Source organism: Cupressus sempervirens, chromosome 9, assembly GCF_028749045.1.
Source record: "Cupressus sempervirens isolate cs-2001-9-10 chromosome 9, ASM2874904v1, whole genome shotgun sequence".
Taxonomy (NCBI): Eukaryota; Viridiplantae; Streptophyta; class Pinopsida; order Cupressales; family Cupressaceae; genus Cupressus; species Cupressus sempervirens.
Genome location: NC_143126.1, coordinates 362,904,242 through 362,926,111, shown reverse-complemented (window position 1 = coordinate 362,926,111; position 21,870 = coordinate 362,904,242). Strand labels below are relative to the sequence as shown.

Genomic DNA, 21,870 nt, shown 5'->3' with positions numbered 1-21,870 from the left:
AAAATGTATCTCCTATCTTACATTGCCCATGAATCGTATCACTTCTTTCACATTACAAACACCGTGACTATTGTATGGACTTTCAATCAGATCATAGAACAAGATCTTGGTTGTGTACTTTCAAACCATTACTTCACAAATTTAGGTAATTTGGAGCCGATGCAAATACAGTTTCCTTGAGTTTGGGTTTATATCTGAGTTATCCATGTATTGTCTTGGCTTTTTATGGGAACTAGCGATTAAGATTGAGAACGTAATCTTCTTTAATCATTGTCATGTTTTTGTAGGTTTAAATTAGTGTTCCAGCCCAAAATGGACAGGCAAAGTCTATTTCTCTTGAACCTTAATATGTTAATGTATGGAAGCTATCTGCATAACAAGAAATTCCTAGAGCTAACCTTATGTTTCTTGCACCGATTTACTCATAATATTTAATTTCTAGGGTATTACTGATACTCTCCTGCAATATGTTACATGGGTTAACAATGTCTTCCCTCCACCAGGTGCAGATCTTGGGTTCACCTCAAATGCATTTAAAAAGAGATTTCTGTAAACTCGTATTTGAGTGAAAGTGAATCACACAAATTGCTTTCAAAACAACAAAAGAATTTTTTATACCATTAATATTAGGCAATCCAAGAAAATATAACATTATCGGAGACATACCACACACAATAAACTGACATTTCCATTAAATTGTCAAGATGTAGTAACAAATATAAGGCAATTCAATTGGCCACCTTAAAAGGATAATAAACAAAAAAGAATATATTGGATATCGTCATCTGAAAGTCTCCAAAAGAGCCAGCATCTTCTGTATCAGTATCGAAATTGGTTGACCATAAATAGGCTATAGCAATAAGAAATCAGGAAGATCAAACTTGATATTTAATTTAAATACAACACTAAAGCATAAGTTCCCTTTTCAAGTTACAGGAAAGCATAATTTTCTATCCCATGTACGATAAGTTTGATCGCCAAACAAATAATATGAAGAAAACCTCCAAATTCGTCTATGTATAATAATAAATCAGAAATGTACATCTTGGCAAGTAATATCACCAAGAAAGTCGAAATTCCTGAAATCTTTTGAGAAAGTAACTAGCAGGTGCTGTCCATATAGGCAATCAGCAAATCCTGTACTGTCCCTCTGTCTGGCATCTTTGCAGCAGCTCCATATATTGGTGCCAAGCCATCTTCAAATGCCTTCGGATTTTCTTGCACCTGTGTCAAATTCATCACAACGTTTTTAACCACTCACGTTGCCTGATGAGAACTATAGAATGGAAAAATACAAGCTTTAACAATCATTAGTAGTATAACACTCATTGGGTGCTATGTGTGCAATTGACCTATGCCATAAGTGGGTAGATGTTGAATTCTTACAGCAGCAACACATTCTTTAAGATCTTTCAAGAAATCTTCTGCTATTACAGTATGTTGAAGAGTAAGACAAATGTGTATGCTGCAAAACCAACATATGCATCAAATTGAACTGATGAGATTCTACATCTCACAAAGCTGGTTTCACACATGAATTATCTCAAACTATTGAGACTATAAATAATAATATCATTTTCTTGCAGGTTAGTGATCTTTAATTATTACCATTACTAACCTGTTTGGTCTTTGCAGGGCATTCAAGTGCCACCCACGCAAAGACATAACATCATTCACTTTAAAAATATCAACCTCATCCGATCCAAATGCAATAACAGTCATGTCTGGTCTTCCCAAAACAAATAATTCTGGAATTTGTTTTATTCTGCATATCTAAATGTTAGCTGCAATCTAGCTCTCAGTGCATAATGATGTTAAATTTGTGTAAATCCTTTTAAGCTCAAGTCTGAAGCATGTAGTCCCTAAAAGAAACAAAAACACAAACTAACCAAGTTTCTGCAGCAGATTTAGTCTTACCCTTGTTGAATGCTTTTCGAAACTTCCATAATTTTCTTTGTAGCCTCCAAATATCCTATACATGGATTGAAGGTTACACTATGAAATGTAAAATAGGACATTCAGGAATACTTTTAATAAAAATATCTAATTCTGCAGTGATGTGATGAGCGAAGGGAGCCTATCAAAGATACAAAAATGTGCTACATATTACCTTCCTCACCAACAGACATCATGGCTGCCCAGGCACCAGCAACCAAACCACCAGGCCTGCTTCCAGCAATAGATGGGGAAACGTAAAGTCCTCCTGACCACTCTGTTACTGCAAATACGAAAAACAAACAACAAATTAAAACAGATGCTGCAAGCTGGGAAATAAGGAAAAAGAGAGAATTCCTCAACTATCGTTTATGACCCCTAGTTTATTTCTATCCTCTTTTATGTAAAATTAGAAACAAAACTAAAATATGTTACAACAAATGCTATCTAATGCTTTATAAATAGAAGGGATATTTAGTCATTTTCTTTTTAAATGCATGAATTAAATAAAAATGTATTCCCAAACATATTTATTTTGTATATACTATATATACTTTAAATTCTACTTATTATTCATTTCCTTGAAGTCATACTTCCCACAGAATATCCTAAATTACTTGAAAAGGTTTATTCTAGCATTATTCTCAAGGAATATCTCTAAATGCAGTTAAAATTTTAATCAATGTCTCCTTGTCTACATGAATGCTTCCAGTGTCTTATTAGTTTTCTAAAATATAACCTATACAGGGAATTCTGGTTGACCAAGACCATGGGGTTTTACAATGGTTAATGACTCCTAACAATGGAGTAGTAGATGAGTTATGGACATAGATAATAGAGACATCAACCAAAACGAAAGAAACATACCACAACAGGAAACACAACCGATGTGGGTTGTATAATTTCATCTCAATCTTAAATACAAGGTTGTGAACTACCCTCTGTGACTGATAAACACTGAATAATAATAGGTCTGACAGAATTGATAGGACACTGAAATTTTGCAAAGTATGCCCAACATACTGCTAAATATACATAAACTAAAAAGTTACTCCAGAACTCAAGCACAAAAAAGTGGACATCAAATCGAATGAGAAGGTAGTCACTCTGCAAGCTGACAACTTATTGTTGCCGGTACATGTACAACAAAGCTAAAATCTACATAAATTACTACAAAGTACAAACATCAAACCGTAACTCCCCAACAAGTATGATTACCCCTACTGCTCAACAACAATCATAAACTAACCCCAACCACATGACAACCACTGGAAATCAAACTAGGATAAAACTCAAACTAATTACAACTCCGAAATGCAGTATTAATAACAAACTATCATATATTTCTTAGAAATCACAAAACTTCAGCTTACTTTCACTTGAAGAAGCGACCTCCAATCATTTCAGAAACCCAAAACATTTTAAATCTACACAAATCCTCGCATGCCAATAAACACATAAAAATAAATTAAAAATGTCAAAACACATAAATTTTTAACTTAATCAGGTTTCAGGCATTTATGAGCAGATTTGTGAAGTTTTTTCAAGGGTTTTGTGAATATTGATGGCAAATTGAAAGATACAAGGGTTTATGTGCATTTTTTTGAAGAGTATTTACATAATAGATAATGGCAGCCATTGCAATTATTACCAGAATTGAATATTTATTACCAGCTGTTATCTACAGGTTTATACATTGCTGCCATACATTTCCAGATTTTATAATAAAAGCTCTAGGACCTCCAAACATGAATGGTGTTGTTAGTAAACATCATATAGCCGATGGGTGGATTAGAACCGAAAGGTTGCATGACGGTTGAGTCACCCCTTCGGACAAATATATGTACTTGAACAAAAAGAAAACAATTGGCATCAATCATATCGAATATTGTAGTATCTTTTGTATACATGCGAATAATAAAAGGAATACTTTTGTGTTACATGTTCTTGTCTATTGTTTGCATGCATTAATAAACCGTTTACCCTGTACAGTAAACATTTGGCATCATTTCCTATAAGGACTGGTTGCTATGAACGTTGAACACACTGAATAAAGATAGAAATAAGAATCTAGAAGATGACAGCATACGTGTGGCACGGGAAATATTAAACTGCACACAGCAAAGCAATCGGAGGCACAGACTCCAACAAATCGCCGAAGGGTATGGCAGTGGTGTTAGAGGAGGTGACCACGGTACCATGGGAGCACTGACGAACGGAGTGCAGTCACCAAGTCAATCAAGGGAGAGGTTGATAGAAGAAGCCCGAGAAAGGAAAAGGGTGATCGAAGGAACAAAGGAAGCATTGACAAGCTGGTGTATGCCAAGGGGGAATCCAGATGGAAGGGAAAGGACTAGCACAACTCAGAGTGTCGAAGGAACATGAGCGTGGGGTGAACTCTTCGTCCCTGATACACCTAACGAGCAAACACAGTTTGGTCGAAACAACCAAGTCCTTGAGGAAGCCTTCATGCCACTCGAGAACATAGGTGCCTGTAATGCAGGTGTTTAGAGCAGTACGGGAGTACAAAACAACACAAGTACTAACAACAATGCACAACAAAAGAAAGAAAGGGTACCAATGGCCGGTCCAAAGGAAATGTTACCAAAGTTCGACAGGGATGGCACGGCTGACCCAATTAGACACTACAAAACTTGCGAAACGATTTGGATAGCAAATGGAGAAAACAACTAGGACAAATGGGCAAAGCAATTTCCAGCCACCTTATGAGGTGTAGCAATCAATTGGTTTTCATATCGATCCGACAAAGCTAACCACATGGGAAAACATAAAGAAGGAATTTATTACAGAGTTTCAACTGCTACAAGACAACAACGAGATAGTAGCAAAAATCTATAGCACAAAACAAGGAAGAAATGAAATAGTCCGTGTATATGCTAGAAAACTAAAATAATTAGTAAATAAAATGGAAAGTAAGCCAGCAGATAGGCTGAAAAAGAGATGGTTCATAGAAGGACTACGCCCGGAGTTAAAAAGGAAAATGAAGATTGTACCACCATCGTCGTACACTGAAGCATAAAATCGAGCAATGGACTTAAAGAGTGAATAGATAACAAAGAAAAAAGAAGAAAAGCAAATCATCTAACTCAAATGAATCCTCTTCTGAGGATAGCAATAGTGATGAAAAGGGCAGTAAGAAGGTCTGAGCCCTCCAAAAGGATATGATGAGGATGATGAAAGAGTTTAAGAATATGCAAAAAGGGAATAGCCAGACCAAAGAAAACGACCTATGGTGCACACAATGCAAGACAAAAGGTCACACTAAGGGATCCTGTCTGAAGAATCAATTCTGTAATATCTGCCAAATTGCGGGACATTCCACAAAGAAATGCCTGTTCAATATGAAAACAAGAGGGCATCAACAAGTGCTCCTGACACAGGAAGCATCCACATCAGGAGGGAACGGAAACACAAACAATGACGGTGCCACCTCGGGTCGGTATAGAAACAACAGCAGGGGACAAAACAACAAAAACAACAACAATAATAACAATAATAATGAGGGCCACAGTCAGATTCAGTTTGATGCGAACAGCTGACTGATGTTTCAATGTCGAGCATGCAACTTGTGGGGCCACTTTGCGCGAAACTGTACAACAACAAACACACCAAAGTTGTTATGCAGATGGTGTGATCTTGGAGACCATGAAGATGCCAAATGCCTGAAATTGAAATCAGGAGTGAATTTGATCAACATCAAATTGGGAATGGATGAAGAGGAAGTCTTAGCAATTACACGTAAACAGACAAAGCTGTACCCAAACCCGACGGAAGAAAATAAGAGACAGGAAGAAGCACGGACAGAAATTGAGAAGGGGATGCAAACAGAGGAATCACAAACAGAGAAGACACACTGCAAGTACCTCAACGAGGAACTAGGCAGAACAGAACATCATAAGGCGGATATTACAAACTGAAGTGCCAATAAAATAAAATGATCTAATCCTCATAATGCCCCAACTACAATCGACACTCACAAACATGGCTCTGACTACTAAACTACCAGAAGAACCTAGGAAGGAGAAGGGAAGCAGAACAAGTGCAGTAGACCCAATGCTGCTAGCCCTCACATCAAGAAGGCATCTAGCGGTCATAGAAATGGGTATATTAGGAATGATCCTCTCGGACACAATTGTGGACAGAGGTTCATGGGTAAATGTCCTACCAAAAGATACTTGGAAGAAGTTGGGACAACCGACCTTGTGGCCACCCACGTTCCAATTGCTAACTGTAGACCAACATGGCATTAAGCCTCTACGGATCTTGATGGCACAACCATTAACTATTGGAACACAGTCATTCCTACTCGAATTTGTAGTCATCCCGCTAAAAAGAAGGGGATATGATGCCATTCTTAGTCGGGGATGGCTCGTACAAGCAAAAGTTAAACATGACTGGAAGAAAAATACACTATCAATGGAGAGCAAAGGACGGAGATCTATTATTGATTTACACACACAAATGGTGAGAGAAGCTGGATTGTCCGATTTAGGAGAGAACGAAGGTAAGAAGCAAATGAAACCGAATGAGGAAGGAGTCCTGTAGTTAGGTGGATTGAAGGACGACAATCTAGATTTGGTAAACGGTATATTTCACTGGCAGATGGAGGATTACGAGATCTTTCCGAGTTGTAATATGTTAAGGGTCAACGAACAAAGGAGAGGAAAATGAATGTCCTAAGGAATACAGAGAAGTGGAAGAAGGAAAGGCTATTACGCCTGAAGCTGAAGGGAAGAACATACCATACGAACCCAGCAAAAAAAAGATTCCACTGTACGGTGAACAAACTACGTAGAAAGGAAAGGTTACACCACACCACAAATATATAAGAAAGGTGCTGCTGGCAAGGAAAACAAATCGTACGGTCTACACAGGAAACAAAGAGGAAGGGCTTAATAAAAATTGCACTCTTATGAAGTGAAGGTTCTAGAATCAAGAATACAGTTATTGGCAGGAAAGAGTGGTAGTGGACAAAATTCATGGTACTCAGTTTCGAGAACAAACTGGGCGATATGGATAGTCTCAAGGAGAGATTGTATAATTTAAATAAACTTGATGAGCGATGATTGCAGGCACAACGGGCCACGTAGATTACACAAAACAGACATAAGGCATGACATGACAAGCACTTGAAGTTGAACAGATTCCAATCGAGACAATTAGTTTTGAAGTATAAGAGGCGCAACGAGATCAGACTAGGTAGATTTAAAATAAAGTGGGTCGAGCCATATAAAATCTGCGAAGTGGGTGATAACAGAGCAATAAAATTATGGACACTTGACGGGAAGGAGCCAATGCAATGAATGGGTCAAAGCTGAAAGTCTACCATGAAAGAAATAACACACCTCCATGAATGAACAACAAAGAGTAAATAAGGAATATTAATGTATATATGTAAATTAAATGTAAAATAAATCTATTTATTTTTAAGTCGATAGGCATAATAAGTTATAAACAGGAGCATAGTAGTCAAAAGATTCATCTCAGAAGTGTATGACCTTTCGAGGAATAAAATGTTAAAAGAGAAACCATTATACGAACTGCGAAGACTAAAGATCATATCGTACGGCCGTACGGATAGAAGAGCCCTATAGCAATGGTCATATCATACGGTCTATGAAAAACTACAAAATAGAAAGTGAGAGAGACATCGTACAATCCGTATGAGTGACATGCGGGAGCTTTGATTACGTTCAGTTGAAAAACCATATGGCAATGAGAAATAGAGGAAAGCATCGTTTGACCACATAGCAAAGGGAACCATACGAATGTCTAATGAAAGAAAATGACAGTCATACAGCCGTACGGAGGACATAAACAAGGAAAGCAAATACCATATGACCACATGTGGCGGAGAATAAAAGGGGATACGAAGAGTAGTTGAAGGAAACTCCATCCTGTACGGCGAGCAAAAAGGCAGAGAAGAAGCCAAAGAATTGAAACCGTGCGGTTAGTAGGGAAGGAACAATTCACTATACAGCTAGCGGAGAGAAGTAAAGTTCAGGCTTGACCGTACGGCTCGAGGGAAGAAGAATCATACAGGCAAAGCAATAGTCATATGGCCATACAAAAGAAGAGAGCGAAGCATTGTACGGTGTACGGCCCATACAGAAGAGAAGGAAGAAGGCACTTAAATGTCAACAGGGAGCACTAATGTACGACCTGTACAGAAACACAAAGAGACATTTTAAAGGGTCATACGACTGTTGGTAAAGGATCGTACAACACTCTGGAGGATCCTACGGTAGCAGGGAAAGACCAACCATACGGCAAGCTAGTAGAAAAGACATTTTGCCAAGCATTACAAGTCAATATTCATTGTACGACAATTTTCAAGCAGGAAGTGGGAAGAAGATTAGGTCGTACAACCGTACGGACAAAGGAGAACACATGCAGAGGTGTCGTACGGATGTACAAGTTTAAGGAGTACAAAAGAAATGACCGTACGACTCACACAGAAAAGGAAACACTTGAAACATGACCACTGTATGATACAGAAGAACGGTGGTAGGAGGTTAAAAAAAAATGAAAACAAATCAAAACAATTGAGAATAGAAAATGTATGGTACCAGGGGGATAGACATAAACAGCTAATGAAGAAAACATAAGCGGTTGGCAGAAAGAGTGTGGGATTGGAAGAAAATCACAAAAGTGGTGTTCCATGGACTTTTGTGTGAGTTTGAGAGTGCTAATTTGGTCTTGGCGGTAGGGGCGCTGGCCCTCGACCCCACTAGGGGCGTTGCCCCCTAGACCCCCAATTAGTTCAGTTATCAATCGTAGGACATGTGACCAATTGATGAGACTTGGAGTTGTTGCAGGCATGGAGTGTCTGTTTGCTAGAGGTGGAGAGAGCATTGGTGCAAGCTTTTGAGAGGGGTGTTACGCTTTGAGGCACTCGAAGTAGGTGTTGGACGTGAGACTATCTTAGTAGATGCATAGAGAGCTTGGGAGGAGCTAATCATCCAGTTGAAAGTAGTGTAGCGACACTTGGCTCAGTGTACCCAAGAGTTGGAAGCAGAGAAGGTGACAAGGGTGGCTATCAAGGTCAGCTTGGCTAAGGAGATAGTATTGTGTTAGCAAAGGCTACAGATGCAACGCGTTTTTGTAGACTAGTTTGGTGCAGACACGGGAGGAATGTGAATGTGATGTGAAGGAAACAGATCTATCTTGTTATAGTTAGTCAATTAATGCATTCTATTTTGTTAATCTGTCTTGGATATTTTGTAATTGTTGTCCAGAGGTGACTTTTCTTTTTGGGGGAATGATACTGTCAGTAAACATTGTATAGCCGACGGGTAGATTAGAACCGAAAGGTTGTGTGACGGTTGAGTCACCCCTTCAGATAGATATATGTACTTGAACAAAAAGCAAACATTTGGCATCAATCATATCGATAATTGTAGTAGCTTCTGTATACATGCAAATAATAAAAGGAATACTTGTTCTTGTCTATTGTCTGCATGCATTAATAAACCGTTTACCCTATAGGTAAACAAATGGTAATGAAAAGCATTGTAAATATTTATATATTATGGTCAATAAGAATCATTGCAGCTCTATTTCATTTTCTGAATATTTTATATTTGCAATGTTATTATATCTTACCTAGCAAAAGGTTTTTTTTTTTAATTTTAAAATTGCAAATGAAAACCAAACATTTGCAAGTTGAAGGTTGGATAGATTGTAGGGGTAGTTATAGTGGTATTAGAGCTTGCATGTAAGCTATTTGACAAAATGTCAAACATCCAAAATTGAAGTTATAACCCTAAGTTACCAATTTGGATGCGGATTCCGAAGTGGATACAACATGCGAGGATTTTTTTTTTGGATGTAGATGCAAGAGGAAACGTATATGTGTGTGTGTGTGTGTGTGTGTGCAAAGAAATGTGAGAAATATACAAAAAAAAATAATTTGATAGTATGACTATGAATCTATGATACTTAACCCTTTATCAAAATTCAAGATATTTCAAAATTCATATGATATATCAATATGTGCTTGTCCAACATTAGCGTTTAGTCTTAGACAATAAGTTCAAATAGGACATGTTCAAGATTCCAAAAAAATAAAAACATAGTTAATGATTGAAGATTCAATCAATCAGAGTCTGACTCTGAATCATAGGGATTCGCAAGAAAATTCACATTCTCATCATCATCTCCAACTGCTGAAAGATCATTTGAGTCAAACAAGTTTTCACATATGCTAGATGCAACAGGTGCCATGCTATCATCATCACCATCTCCGATTGTAATAAGATCATGAAGTGTTGCATCCAAATCTGCACACGCAACGACCACATCCCAAAGCTTTGTTGCCCCTTCCTTGTAATGATCACTCTTACGTGACAAAAGATGCAAGTTGGTGTGGACAAAGACCAAGTCCTCAGCTTTCTTGGAGCCCAACCGGTTGCGCTTCACTGAATGGATAAAGGAGTATGTACTCCAATTCCTTTCAATAGCAAAAAAACTAACCTAGATAGTTGTCACAAAACATACAAATGAAAAGAAAATTAATTTTAAAGAATGTGTGAAACACCAAATTCTAGAATGCAAGTGTAAACATAAAAGTTCAAAACAAAATAAAAAACTTGTAATAGGACCTTGATTGCAACAGGTTGAAGATGCTTGAAAGGTTGACCATACATGTATCACCATGTGATAGCTCCCATTCTATTTTTATCCTTTGTGCAAATGGAGAATGCCTTAACCCTAAAGAAAACAACCCAAATTCTTCCCTTACTTTTTCATGCATTTCTTCTAGTGGGAAGAATCCTGTAAGAGCTTTGTGGGACCCCTCAACAAAAACCTCATCTGCAAATGGTGCAACTCTACCTTGCATATCAACTACCTCCTCACTATAGTACCTAGGAGATAAGGCATATGCGAGGTGCAATGGGGTAGTCATCTTATTCCAGCGATGGTGGATAATTGCTTGCACTTTTTTGCATAAGGCTCTACATTGTGTGGGGTCACTCATGTGCTTGTATGGAATGTTTTACCTTCTCAACCATGGTGTCCATGCCATCATACACATTCCCCAAGCAAGGTGTATCTGTATCAGCAAAACGGAGCATAGTCATGATGGGCTCGATGAAATCCAATAAATATGCCACACAAGCCCACCAATTCTCATTCAAGATCAAATCCCTGATCCTTTGTGGTCTTTCTAAATTTGAGATCTTCCATACGCCCCATTGATTACCAATGACCATTTGGCTTAATGCAGCTTTTACCTTGAGGAGTCGTCTCATAACAATTATATGAGATGCAAAATGGGTCTTAGCAACCTAAGCAAGTTAACAATATGTCAATTGACAATATAATTATAATTTTTAATTTTTAATTATCAATTTATCTTCAGCAACTCCAATTTGGAGTATGTTCTAAAAATGGATTGTGACATGTGGTGGTTGGTCACAAACATCTATATGTCCTACCCCTCTTCGTATATTTTCTTCACCCACTCTACTTCAGTGCCAATCCTCTGCATGATCAAGTTAAGGGAGTGAACAGTGCATGGGGTCAAAAAAATATGCTCATAACAACTCTACACTAAGGCACCCGCACCCCTGCAATTTTTGGCATTGTCTATGACCACCTGTACCACATTCTCACTACCCACCATCTCGATGGCCTCGATGAGAATTCTATAAATGAATTCAGAATACTTCACTTGCCCTTCACAATTAATAGCCTTCAAAAACATTGCCCCTTTGGGGGAAACTGCAATCACATTAATCAGTGGCCGATTTCTTGTATCCTTCCAACCCTTTGACACAATAGTTAGACCCGAAGTTTTTCAAGATTTTTTGATTGGTTGAAGGTCCTCTATATGTGTCTTCTCTTGTTGCAATATGCTCCCTACCCATTAAATAGTAGGGGCCATAGAATAGTAGGGGTTCCGCTCGGTTCATTAATAGATAGTTGAAACTGGGTGTTCATTAATGCTCCAAAGAACTCTAAATAGTTGACCCCCCACCCCCTTTAGAATGGTCGTACGCACCTTTTCATACCCCTGGCTTGTGTAGTCAGCTAGTGATTCTTTGATTGCTGCCACCATTTCCTTCCAATATGGCAATCTCACCAAGTTGAAAGGAAGCCCATTCGCATAGAGGCAACGTGCAAGCTTCATTAGCGCAGTCTCTTGCCTCAAATTTAAATGTGGTGTGCAATGGGCCTCTTTTTCGAGTTGAAACACCCACTTCTTCCTCATCCTCTCCTGGCACAAGTACTTCCAAGAATGGGTGTTGGGAGGATGCAATTGGTTCAATAGGTGCATGCAGCTTGCTCTTTGAGGAAGGACCTTGATAGTAGCTTTTTTTCTGATCTATTGATCAATGCATCAGCAGCACCTTGTTCTCTTACAAATGAAAGTATTTCTACACTAGTCATCTCAGAACCATTTTTGGCTTCGCACATTCCAAATCCTTTTGCCAGCAGGGCCATAAAATGAAGCTTCACTTGGGAATATGAGCTATTGAAAAGTTTTCCTTTGTTACTTTAACAATAATTGCACTTCCAATAGTATGAGCCACCTCCTGAAACCTATGATATCTGTGTTGTATGTCTCCACAAAGGTGAACCTATACCAATTTTGAAATTATCAATCCCTTCCCCTCCTTGGCCCCCCACTGAACTTTGACTAGCACTACCACCAGTATCCATTCTTTCCTAGTTTTTTGCAATCTATTCTATAAGAAAATAAATAAATTTTAATTAGGTCCTAACAACTATGAACATTATGCATACAAATGGAAAGAAGAGAGAAAAAACTACTAAAATAGATACCCAAAGTTGCTTCTACATATCTTTCAAAAAAAAAAAATTTGAAAAAATTTTTCAAGAACTTTAAAAAAATCATCAAAAACTCGAAAAAAATCATCAAAATACTCAAGAATGGGATTGATCACTTACCTTGAATGATTTAAACTCCTTTGAGAAAGCTATCTCTCCCTCTTTAATTGATCCTCTTCGAAAATGTTGAACTTGGCTTCACGGTGACAATGAAAACTAAAGACCAAACAAGGAGTGGTTGTAGGTGCAAACAAAGTTCCAAAATGAGTTGTGAATGCTTCAATATTCACCTTTAGGGTTGTTTTAGGGTTTCATAGCAAAAAAAACCTAAAAAAAAAATTACAACACATGTTCATTAGGCAACTTAAGTGTTTTTAAATGTTTTTCTTTTCACTTTTTAGATTTTTGGGCCCGCGGATGCTCCTAGATGCGGCCGGAAGCCCTACAAATGCTGGCTAGAAGCCAGCCACAAGCTCCCGAATGCGTCTACTGGCTTCCAAATGCATCTGGGACCCTGTGGCTAGCTTTCGGCCAGCATCCGCAAGGCTTCCAGAAGCATCCCGCATCCATCTACATCCAATGCGAAAGCCTCTGCCTTTTGAGACAAATCTGTATCCTAGTTATAACCCATTGGGATTATTAAAATATCATGTTATTTGGATGGCTTTGAGATATAGTTTTTGATGGTGTACTTTTTAGTTTCAACTATGCTATAGAGTTCCCTCATCCTCTAAATATTCCACAATAACTTATAATTTGAATATACAAAAATAGGGTAATGCAATATCTTGTGGTGTACAAATAGAAAGTATTTGGATACAAATTCATTGACTATTTCTTTATCTTGCAATCACAAGGATCTTGGGACATAGCAAAATGCCAAATACGTTACAGATATTTCCTATTCTATGCACAAATATTTGGATGAATATGATCTTGTCAATGTTAATTGTGTGACCGAACACAAAAATCCATGCAAACGTATGTATGCACACTAGCAAACACGTGTTATAGATATATTTATATATACATATGATGCACACTTGCATGTGTATGCACATCCATGAGTGCACGTGTGTGCACACGCATGCATGCTATTCTCATCAAACATGAACTTGTTGTGTACCTTTAGAAAGTACTTGAATACTTCACTGAATGCTTGATTTATCTTGCTTTGTCAAGGATCTCAAGACACAGATAAAATAAAACAAATGCATATTTTTTATATATGTGCAAATCTCTAGATACCTGTAGTTCTGTCTATGAGTAGTGCACAAGCAATGCAAAAGCCTATGCAAAACTATGTGTCAAGATAAAACACTTGCATGTATATGCAGTTGCACATCCGTGTGTGGTTTTTTATGTGTGCATGTGCTAAAGAGCACAATTGTTGTGCACACATGTTTTGGCTTGATATTTAGCATATGAAACCAATGTTTTCCAATGCAAGTTAAGCACCTTGAGTACATTCTACTGACATTCAAATATATGTACAATTGAAATCAAGTTATTACAATATCATGTTATTTGAAAGGCTTTGAGATATACTTTTTGATGGTGTACTTTTCAGTTTCAACTATGCTATAGAGTTCCCTCATCCACTAAATATTCCACAATAACTTATAACTTGAATATAGAAAAATAGGGTAATGCAGTATCTTGTGGTGTACAAATAGAAAGTATCTGGATACAAATTCATTGACTATTTCTTTATCTTGCAATCATGAGGATCTTGGGACATAGAAAAATGCCAAAAATGTTACAGATATTTCCTATTCTATGCACAAATATTTGGATGAATATGATCTTTTCAATGTTAATTGTGTGACCAAACACAGAAATCCATGCAAACATATGTATGCACACTTGCAAACATATATATATATGATGTACACTTGCATGTGTATGCACATCCATGAGTGCATGTGTGTGCACACGCATGCATGTGATTCTCATCAAACATGAACTTGTTGTCTACTTTTAGAAAGTACTTGAATACTTCACTGAATGCTTGATTTATCTTGCTTTGTCTAGGATCTCAGGACATAGATAAAATAAAACACGTGCATATTTTTTGTATATGTGCAAATCTCTAGATACATGTAGTTCTATGAGTAGTGCACAAGCAATGCAAAAGCCTATGCAAAACTACGTGTCAAGAAAAAACACTTGCGTGTGTATGCAGTTGCACATCCATGTGTGGTTTTTTATGTATGCATGTGCTAAAGAGAACAATTGTTGTGCACACATGTTTTAGCTTGATATTTAGCATATGAAACCAATTTTTTCCAATGCAAGTTAAGCACCTTGAGTACATTCTACTGACATTCAAATATACATGTACAATTGAAATCAAGTGGATCTTGTAGAATTTATATTTGGTCTTTAAATATTACGAATATATGCCAGCCCTAAACCTTTGCAAGAAAAATCTGATTACATTCCAATCCTGATATTACATGCTGTCTCTCCCTCCTCTCTCATGGCTAGATAAATTACTGCATTTATACAGTTCAACACAAGTTACTCCTTTAAAAACCTTTGAACAATACATGCACATTGAACCAAGAGAGAAACCCAGGAGACTTATTGAAAATGACACAAAATAAGTACAATCTAATATCAACATTTATGAATGTTTAGTTAATGAAGCAACCAAAATGCATATGCAGTCCATATGGCCACAGATTGATTTAGAAATATATCAGAACTGTTAAAACAATTTTATTTACAATTCTATTCTATAAATTTCTCTTCATCCTACTTTTCAATATTTGTCTTCATCCTAAATAAATTAAATAGAAATTTGATCTAGTTAGACAACAGTCACTTACCAGCCACAAATTGGTGCTGCCAAATTGCAATGGTTGAATCCAATGAGTTTATAGCATCTCCAACCAGGTAAAAAATGAAAAGACATTAGAAAATGTTAAAAAGTATTTTCAGAGCTTGATATGAATGTGTATCTTACGTTTGTGTCACAACTATTGGTTTAGTTAATTAAGTACATATATGAACACCTCTATGCCCCTCCTAATACCCATGAGATACCACTACAAATTTAGAATTGTCCACAAATTCCAAATGCATTGATTTTAATAACAATTTAGTTTAAAAAGCACATTTATGATACAACTGATTTGAGTACAACTGATTTGAGTACGTAGACCCACTCATGTAGATGATCTTTGTTATCAGAATAAACTCCTCAATACTGTTATGAGAAAATAGATTGAACTGTCAGTGTAGAAATAAAATAATTATCGTCAGAAGAATCACAACCCAAATTATATGACAGTAAGTGAAACCACAGAATGAAAGTCTTAAGTTTTCAAGAATTGTCGAAAAAGATGAAAATGTCGAGAAATATGTAAAGCTCAATTCTTCTTCACGTGCAAGTTTCGGGGTTCAAGTATCAAGAGCAATATAAACTCACATCTTGCAATGTTATAAGAAACAGATTAGAATCCACAATGTAATAGGGACTAGTACCTTAATGGACAATTGAAAAAAAATTATTAGATGTACAGCATGCTACATTACCCATTATAAAACCTTTAGGCATAACTATTAGCATATTCTGGCCTAAAAATTTATGTAATTGACCTTTTACAATTGTATCAATGCACATTAAAAAGTAATCAAATTCTTAAATATGAAAGTCTATGAGTATGGAAGAATAGTGGAAGAAGATTTAGATAACATTTTGATACAAAAGAAATCAAAAGAAGAAAGTTGTATTTCTTACCATGAGCACGGGAAAATAAGCCCTGCATGTAAATAGTATGCTCCACTACAAGACTATCAGGATTTTACTGAATTGTCTGAACCAGTTTGGCTATTTTTTTAAAACAAGAGATAAATATGAAAACAGATTCTCTTTTGTTTAGGTAATGGATCAATTGTAAATATAGCAGATTTGTAAAGGTGAAATGAAGGGTTTAGATTATCCATATATTAACTATCGCACCACTATTATTAGCAGGCTTGGGAAAAAAATACATATTCAGCAGTTCTAAGAGATATACGAGAGTGTTATATATAAAGCAAACCTTTCTGATCTCTCGATTCCGATACAGGACTACACTTGTACCCTTTGGCCCTAGGCCATACTTATGAACATCCACTGATATAGAAGTGACTCCTTGAACAGTGAAATCAAAAGGTGGAATAGGATACCTACATTATAACCAATTTCATATTAAGTAATACACATGTACAGTTTTATGAGTTAGAAACATAAAATGGACAATGTATGATGAGGCATGGCTTCTGTTTAGAAGCATGATATGAGAAATGTCTTTTCCCAGATGAATCAACCTACAAGTGTTGCATAGCAGTAAACTTAATTCTGTCTACGGTAGGGAATAGCAGAAGCAATTCTATGCAATGAAAATGAATTTTTCAATGGTATACACTCACAAGATTTATACAACCTAATACAATTAATGTTTTCCTGAAATGAAAACAATTTTGAGATTGAACAAATTAATGTCACCAGATATCAACAAAACTATTCAATAATGCACATTTTTTCTATTGAAGACTTTTGGACACTTGGGTGGTTCCAGACCATTTGGCATGTACTTAGAAATAAGTTTCCTATTTATTAGCCATTCCTTTTCTATTTAATAAATAATCTAAAGACAAGAATATTACCACTTGTTCAAATCTATAGTGCATTGAAATTCCTGCAGCGCCTAAGACTGAAAGAACCATTAGAACTGTAAAGCCACCTCAAGTTATGGTTATAGTGTGGTTGATGGACTGCTTTCTGTGTCTAATTTAATCTATTCATATTATTAAATCATTGAGAGAGAATACAACACAAACTAATTTTTGCCATTACCCTATACCTATTACGCCCAATTAGTAGTGATAGTGGACCAAGGGTGCAATTTTTCCCTCTAGTGTGCATTAGATTTGTGCTTCTAGCCAAGGAAATTGTACCAGATCATAAAATGACAATAAATTGTTGGCATTTGGTTATTAATTACACTTTTTTAATCTGTCCTTCAAAATCCTTGTTTTCTAAAAACCTTTGTTACACAACTCTTACTTGGCAATTACTTCGTAAAAATCTTTTAAAGTGCTCACAAAGAATTTCATAAAATTTGGGTGCAGTATGTGAAAAATATGACAATTTAAAGAATAATATAATATTAAAAAATTTACCCAACCAAACAAATGTTTCAGAGGATTTTTCAAATTTTTAGCTATGGTTTCATCAAGATTTAACATGAGTAGATGATACTTCATAGCTGATTTTTCAACATTGGATCACTAATTTTTTAAGTTATGGGCAATATTCTGTAGATAATAATGAATATTTGCTATGTCCAATGTAGAAAATGACACATGTGAATCAGACAAAGAAATCCATTGGATTACTATATTATAAATTATAATGTATACAATAAACGTAGACTATAACTAGAAATAACTTACTATTGGGTGACATCACTTTCTTTCGAGATACCTATTGTTTTAAAACTAAAAGAGATGGGTAAATGTAGTAACCTTCATGGTCAATCATAATCATGTAATTCCATAAAATTCATGAATAAACACATGGGCTCAATCTTCATGAAGCCCCTATAAGGGAGATTTATATCCAGTCTGATATACGCCACAAATGACTACTTGAATACCTTCAAAGAAAATGGAATTTACTTGGTCCAAGTTTCCTCCACGTCCATATGTCCAACCTAAACTTAGTATACATCAACCAACATCTCCTCTAGATGGAAGGTCTCCCAATTCCAAGGATAATAATCAAAGAGATGAAACCAACTAGCACAAGCTACTGAGACACCTTGAGCATTAAATTGTTTTAGGACTATGTTTTATGAAGCACCTTAGTGTAGCGACAGATGATCATCTCTGGAAGATATACAGATATCTCTCATATTGTGGAGCTGTCAATCAATCTTCAACACATCCCCTTGAAAGCCACAGCCCTACAAAGTGCATAGTCATTTACCAAGAACCAAATGCATGATATTAATTAACCTCCATCATGAAGAGCATAAACAATGACCCAAAAGATATAAGTGTAGCCATCCAATACAATGTAATCTCCTCATCAAAGATATACCTTCTGCGAATCTCTGCTCTCCCAATCATCCATGGCATAGCCTCACATCCATGGCCAGCAGTCAATAATGGAAGGAAGAATCAATGGTGAGAGAAATGGTTCCATATATGCTCTCTTCAAGAAACCTCTTAGACTACACATTTGTCCATCATTATTTCTACTCAGCCACCTTATCTAAAACAAAATAGCATACTCAAATTGGTGGGGAACGTATATAATACTTCTTAGTTGTAAACATTCTGAATGTCATGTATTGAGGGGGAAAATGCCTTATTTTTACTCCGAATGATGATTGAGGCATGTTGTGCTTTGTCTCCATCACTAGAGTCTGGACCTTAAGGGTGTTTTATTTATCCTATGAACATGTCATGCCCTTATTTCTTCCTCTTGTATCTTTATTTTTCAAAGCAATTTCTTCACAACGTGTCTTTCATCTACACAGTTGTAATAATTTCTTCATATCAAACTTGATGTCAAGTATTTCAATTGTTAAGGTCAACAACGTTGTCTATCTCATCCAAATGACAATTAAGGCCTATACCACCACCTATCCATGAATGGATCATACGCCCTAACATGGCTCCTCTCTTCTAGAAACTAGAAATAACATATTATTGGGTGACATCATTTTCTTTTGAGATACCTATTCCTTTAAAATTCAAAGAGATGGGTAAATGTAGTAACCTTCATGGTCAACCATAATCATGTTGATGGAGCCTGAAAATTTTATGTTTTCATTTGTGAGATTATGATGGAATGGGTCATTTTCATATCCTGTTGAAGCAATAAAACAGTGAAGATCAGATCTTGTTTAAAATAATGAACATGTGCACAACACTACTCTTAGATCAATGGAGAACATATGTTTCAGAATTATTAGTAAATTCATGGTTGCAGAGGAAAGGACGTTCTCATAAACTCATATTCTACTATTCCTATAGCAATAGAAACTTATATTGTGAGCAACAGTCCATTCAGGAACAGATTCAAGTTAGCAGATTCAGGAACATCGATTTCTGAAGGGGAGCAGCAAAATCATACCACTGTGATCCCATGTGTTAACTCCATTGTTATGCCCAACACTATACAGCAGCATTTAAAATGATATATGATAACCTGTATATGCAGATAATTTATGGCAGATTGGAGATATTAACAATCTAAGTAAAGCAGTGACTTTAATTGTGATCATACGAAGCGATCATATACAGGGAAGTGGCTACAAATATACAAGTCTCTATTAGCTCTATTAGTAACAATTGATTAAAAAGTTAGAGACTTCAGATAAAGATGGACACAAAACATCAATAATGAATCACAGATGGACAAGGTTTTTAGATCGCATGGAATCCATATCATGTTCATGCGGAAAGAGGAAATTGGCACCAGCTGGAGTTCTAGAACTGAATATGTTCGTAAAACATAGTGAACTATGTGAAAAGCCCGATATTACAGGGAAATGCTGCTTACCGTTTCATTACTCTCTTTGCATATGAACGTAGAGCGTGATCGATCTAGGCATATGAAGGGGTTCTTTGACCGGATGTTTTTAAATAACCAAACACTTTCTTTATATATTATGATGTCTAATGTTTGTCGCAGGTTTGGAGCGTGGAAGTTTGCAAGCGCATTCTAAAGGGCAGAATATATGCAACGGATGGAATGATAAGTCTCACGTCGCATGCATATGATGAAAACGTTAAAGTTGAGGAACTCTGGAGATATACGGGTGCGGAGAAGAAGAGATATGCGCATATGAAAATCTCAATATGCTCAATTGCATGCGGCTGAAGCATCACTGTGGAACAAGGCGCGTGTGTGAGGAAGATTTCAGAGTGTTGTGACATAATCCTAGCCCTGCCAGATTGTGGAGTAGATGCATTTGATTTGTTGCAGGCATGTCTATGAGAAGGGAAATCAAGTTTTGGCAGATATGTGATGTAAGGGATCCACACAGATGATGTGGTTGAATATCGCGGAGTATGGCTTGTGAATTATTGTTAAATAGATGGAACCACATAGAGAGAGCACCCACGGGATAAATACTGTGTTTAATATTATAAGCCACGGGAATATGCAACCGCCAGTTATAGCTTACATCATATCAAAAATTAAACAACAGTTAACTTTTGTGAAGAGGTGCATTGTTTGAGAAAACAAATTGACACCTTTTGCATGTTTATAAATATGTGTAAAGCAAGGGTGAACAGAGACATTATTATTCATTACTTTTACAAGTATTAAAAAAAGACAGCAGCTATCTATTATCAGGCATACATTTTGAGTTTTCTTCAAAGATAGAGATAAAAGCTTGATCAAAGCTAGTGGATATCAAATTGTTGGGCATATGTTTTTAACATTGTGTGAGAATAAGTTGTGTTGATTGGAGCATCAGCCTGTGAGTGTCATCAATACAATTTTTTATCAACAATAAAATCAGTAAGTCTTTATTTGTTCTAGAGTTAAAATTTATACAATCTGTCTTTTATGATCATTGTATTATTTATTTGTTGATAATTCATTATTATGATAAGTAGATCAAGTTATTCACCCCTATTCAAATTTGATAAATACAAATATTGCAAATATTATTCTTTTCTTTATTTGTATCTATTTTGTCCATTAAATGGTTAAAATATTATAGATTGATTTGAATAAGTGGATAGGTGTAACAATTTGAAGCATTGTTATAACTGAAATATTTACAAGTATAATACGATCAGCGTCATAAAGTTGTATCTGATATATATTTTTTGACTCTATTACCCAATTAAGATTCGGCATTGATCATTTAATTTTCAATCCATAGGCTGGCAATACTTTATGTTCTCTCCTTTAAGAATTTGATCTTATCAGTTTTAGTAATTCATTTTAACTTTTTTCTTTCAGCAACACACAAATTTAATAAAAATAATCAAAGTTTGAAGATAAATAGTTATTAATCACAATCCAGATAGTTTCTTTGACACTTGCCAGTTGAGGAGTTTGTTTTTATGTTATAATCTGCTATAATACATCTT

General features: G+C 36.1%; 1 protein-coding gene across 1 annotated transcript in view; it reads right to left on the bottom strand.

Moving 5' to 3' along the window:
- Positions 1 to 663: 663 nt before the first annotated feature.
- DPL1 (dihydrosphingosine phosphate lyase) overlaps positions 664 to 21,870 on the bottom strand; it is a 239,884-nt gene continuing 218,677 nt past the window's right edge. Inside the window, exons 9-15 of the mRNA XM_089800114.1 lie at positions 16,806 to 16,932; positions 15,588 to 15,603; positions 2,111 to 2,218; positions 1,918 to 1,972; positions 1,619 to 1,765; positions 1,387 to 1,465; positions 664 to 1,224 (exon numbers count right to left, since the gene is read on the bottom strand). Of these exons, the coding sequence (XP_089656240.1) occupies positions 1,102 to 1,224; positions 1,387 to 1,465; positions 1,619 to 1,765; positions 1,918 to 1,972; positions 2,111 to 2,218; positions 15,588 to 15,603; positions 16,806 to 16,932 (655 nt within the window). The 3' untranslated portion in view covers positions 664 to 1,101. The remainder of the gene's footprint in view (positions 1,225 to 1,386; positions 1,466 to 1,618; positions 1,766 to 1,917; positions 1,973 to 2,110; positions 2,219 to 15,587; positions 15,604 to 16,805; positions 16,933 to 21,870) is intronic.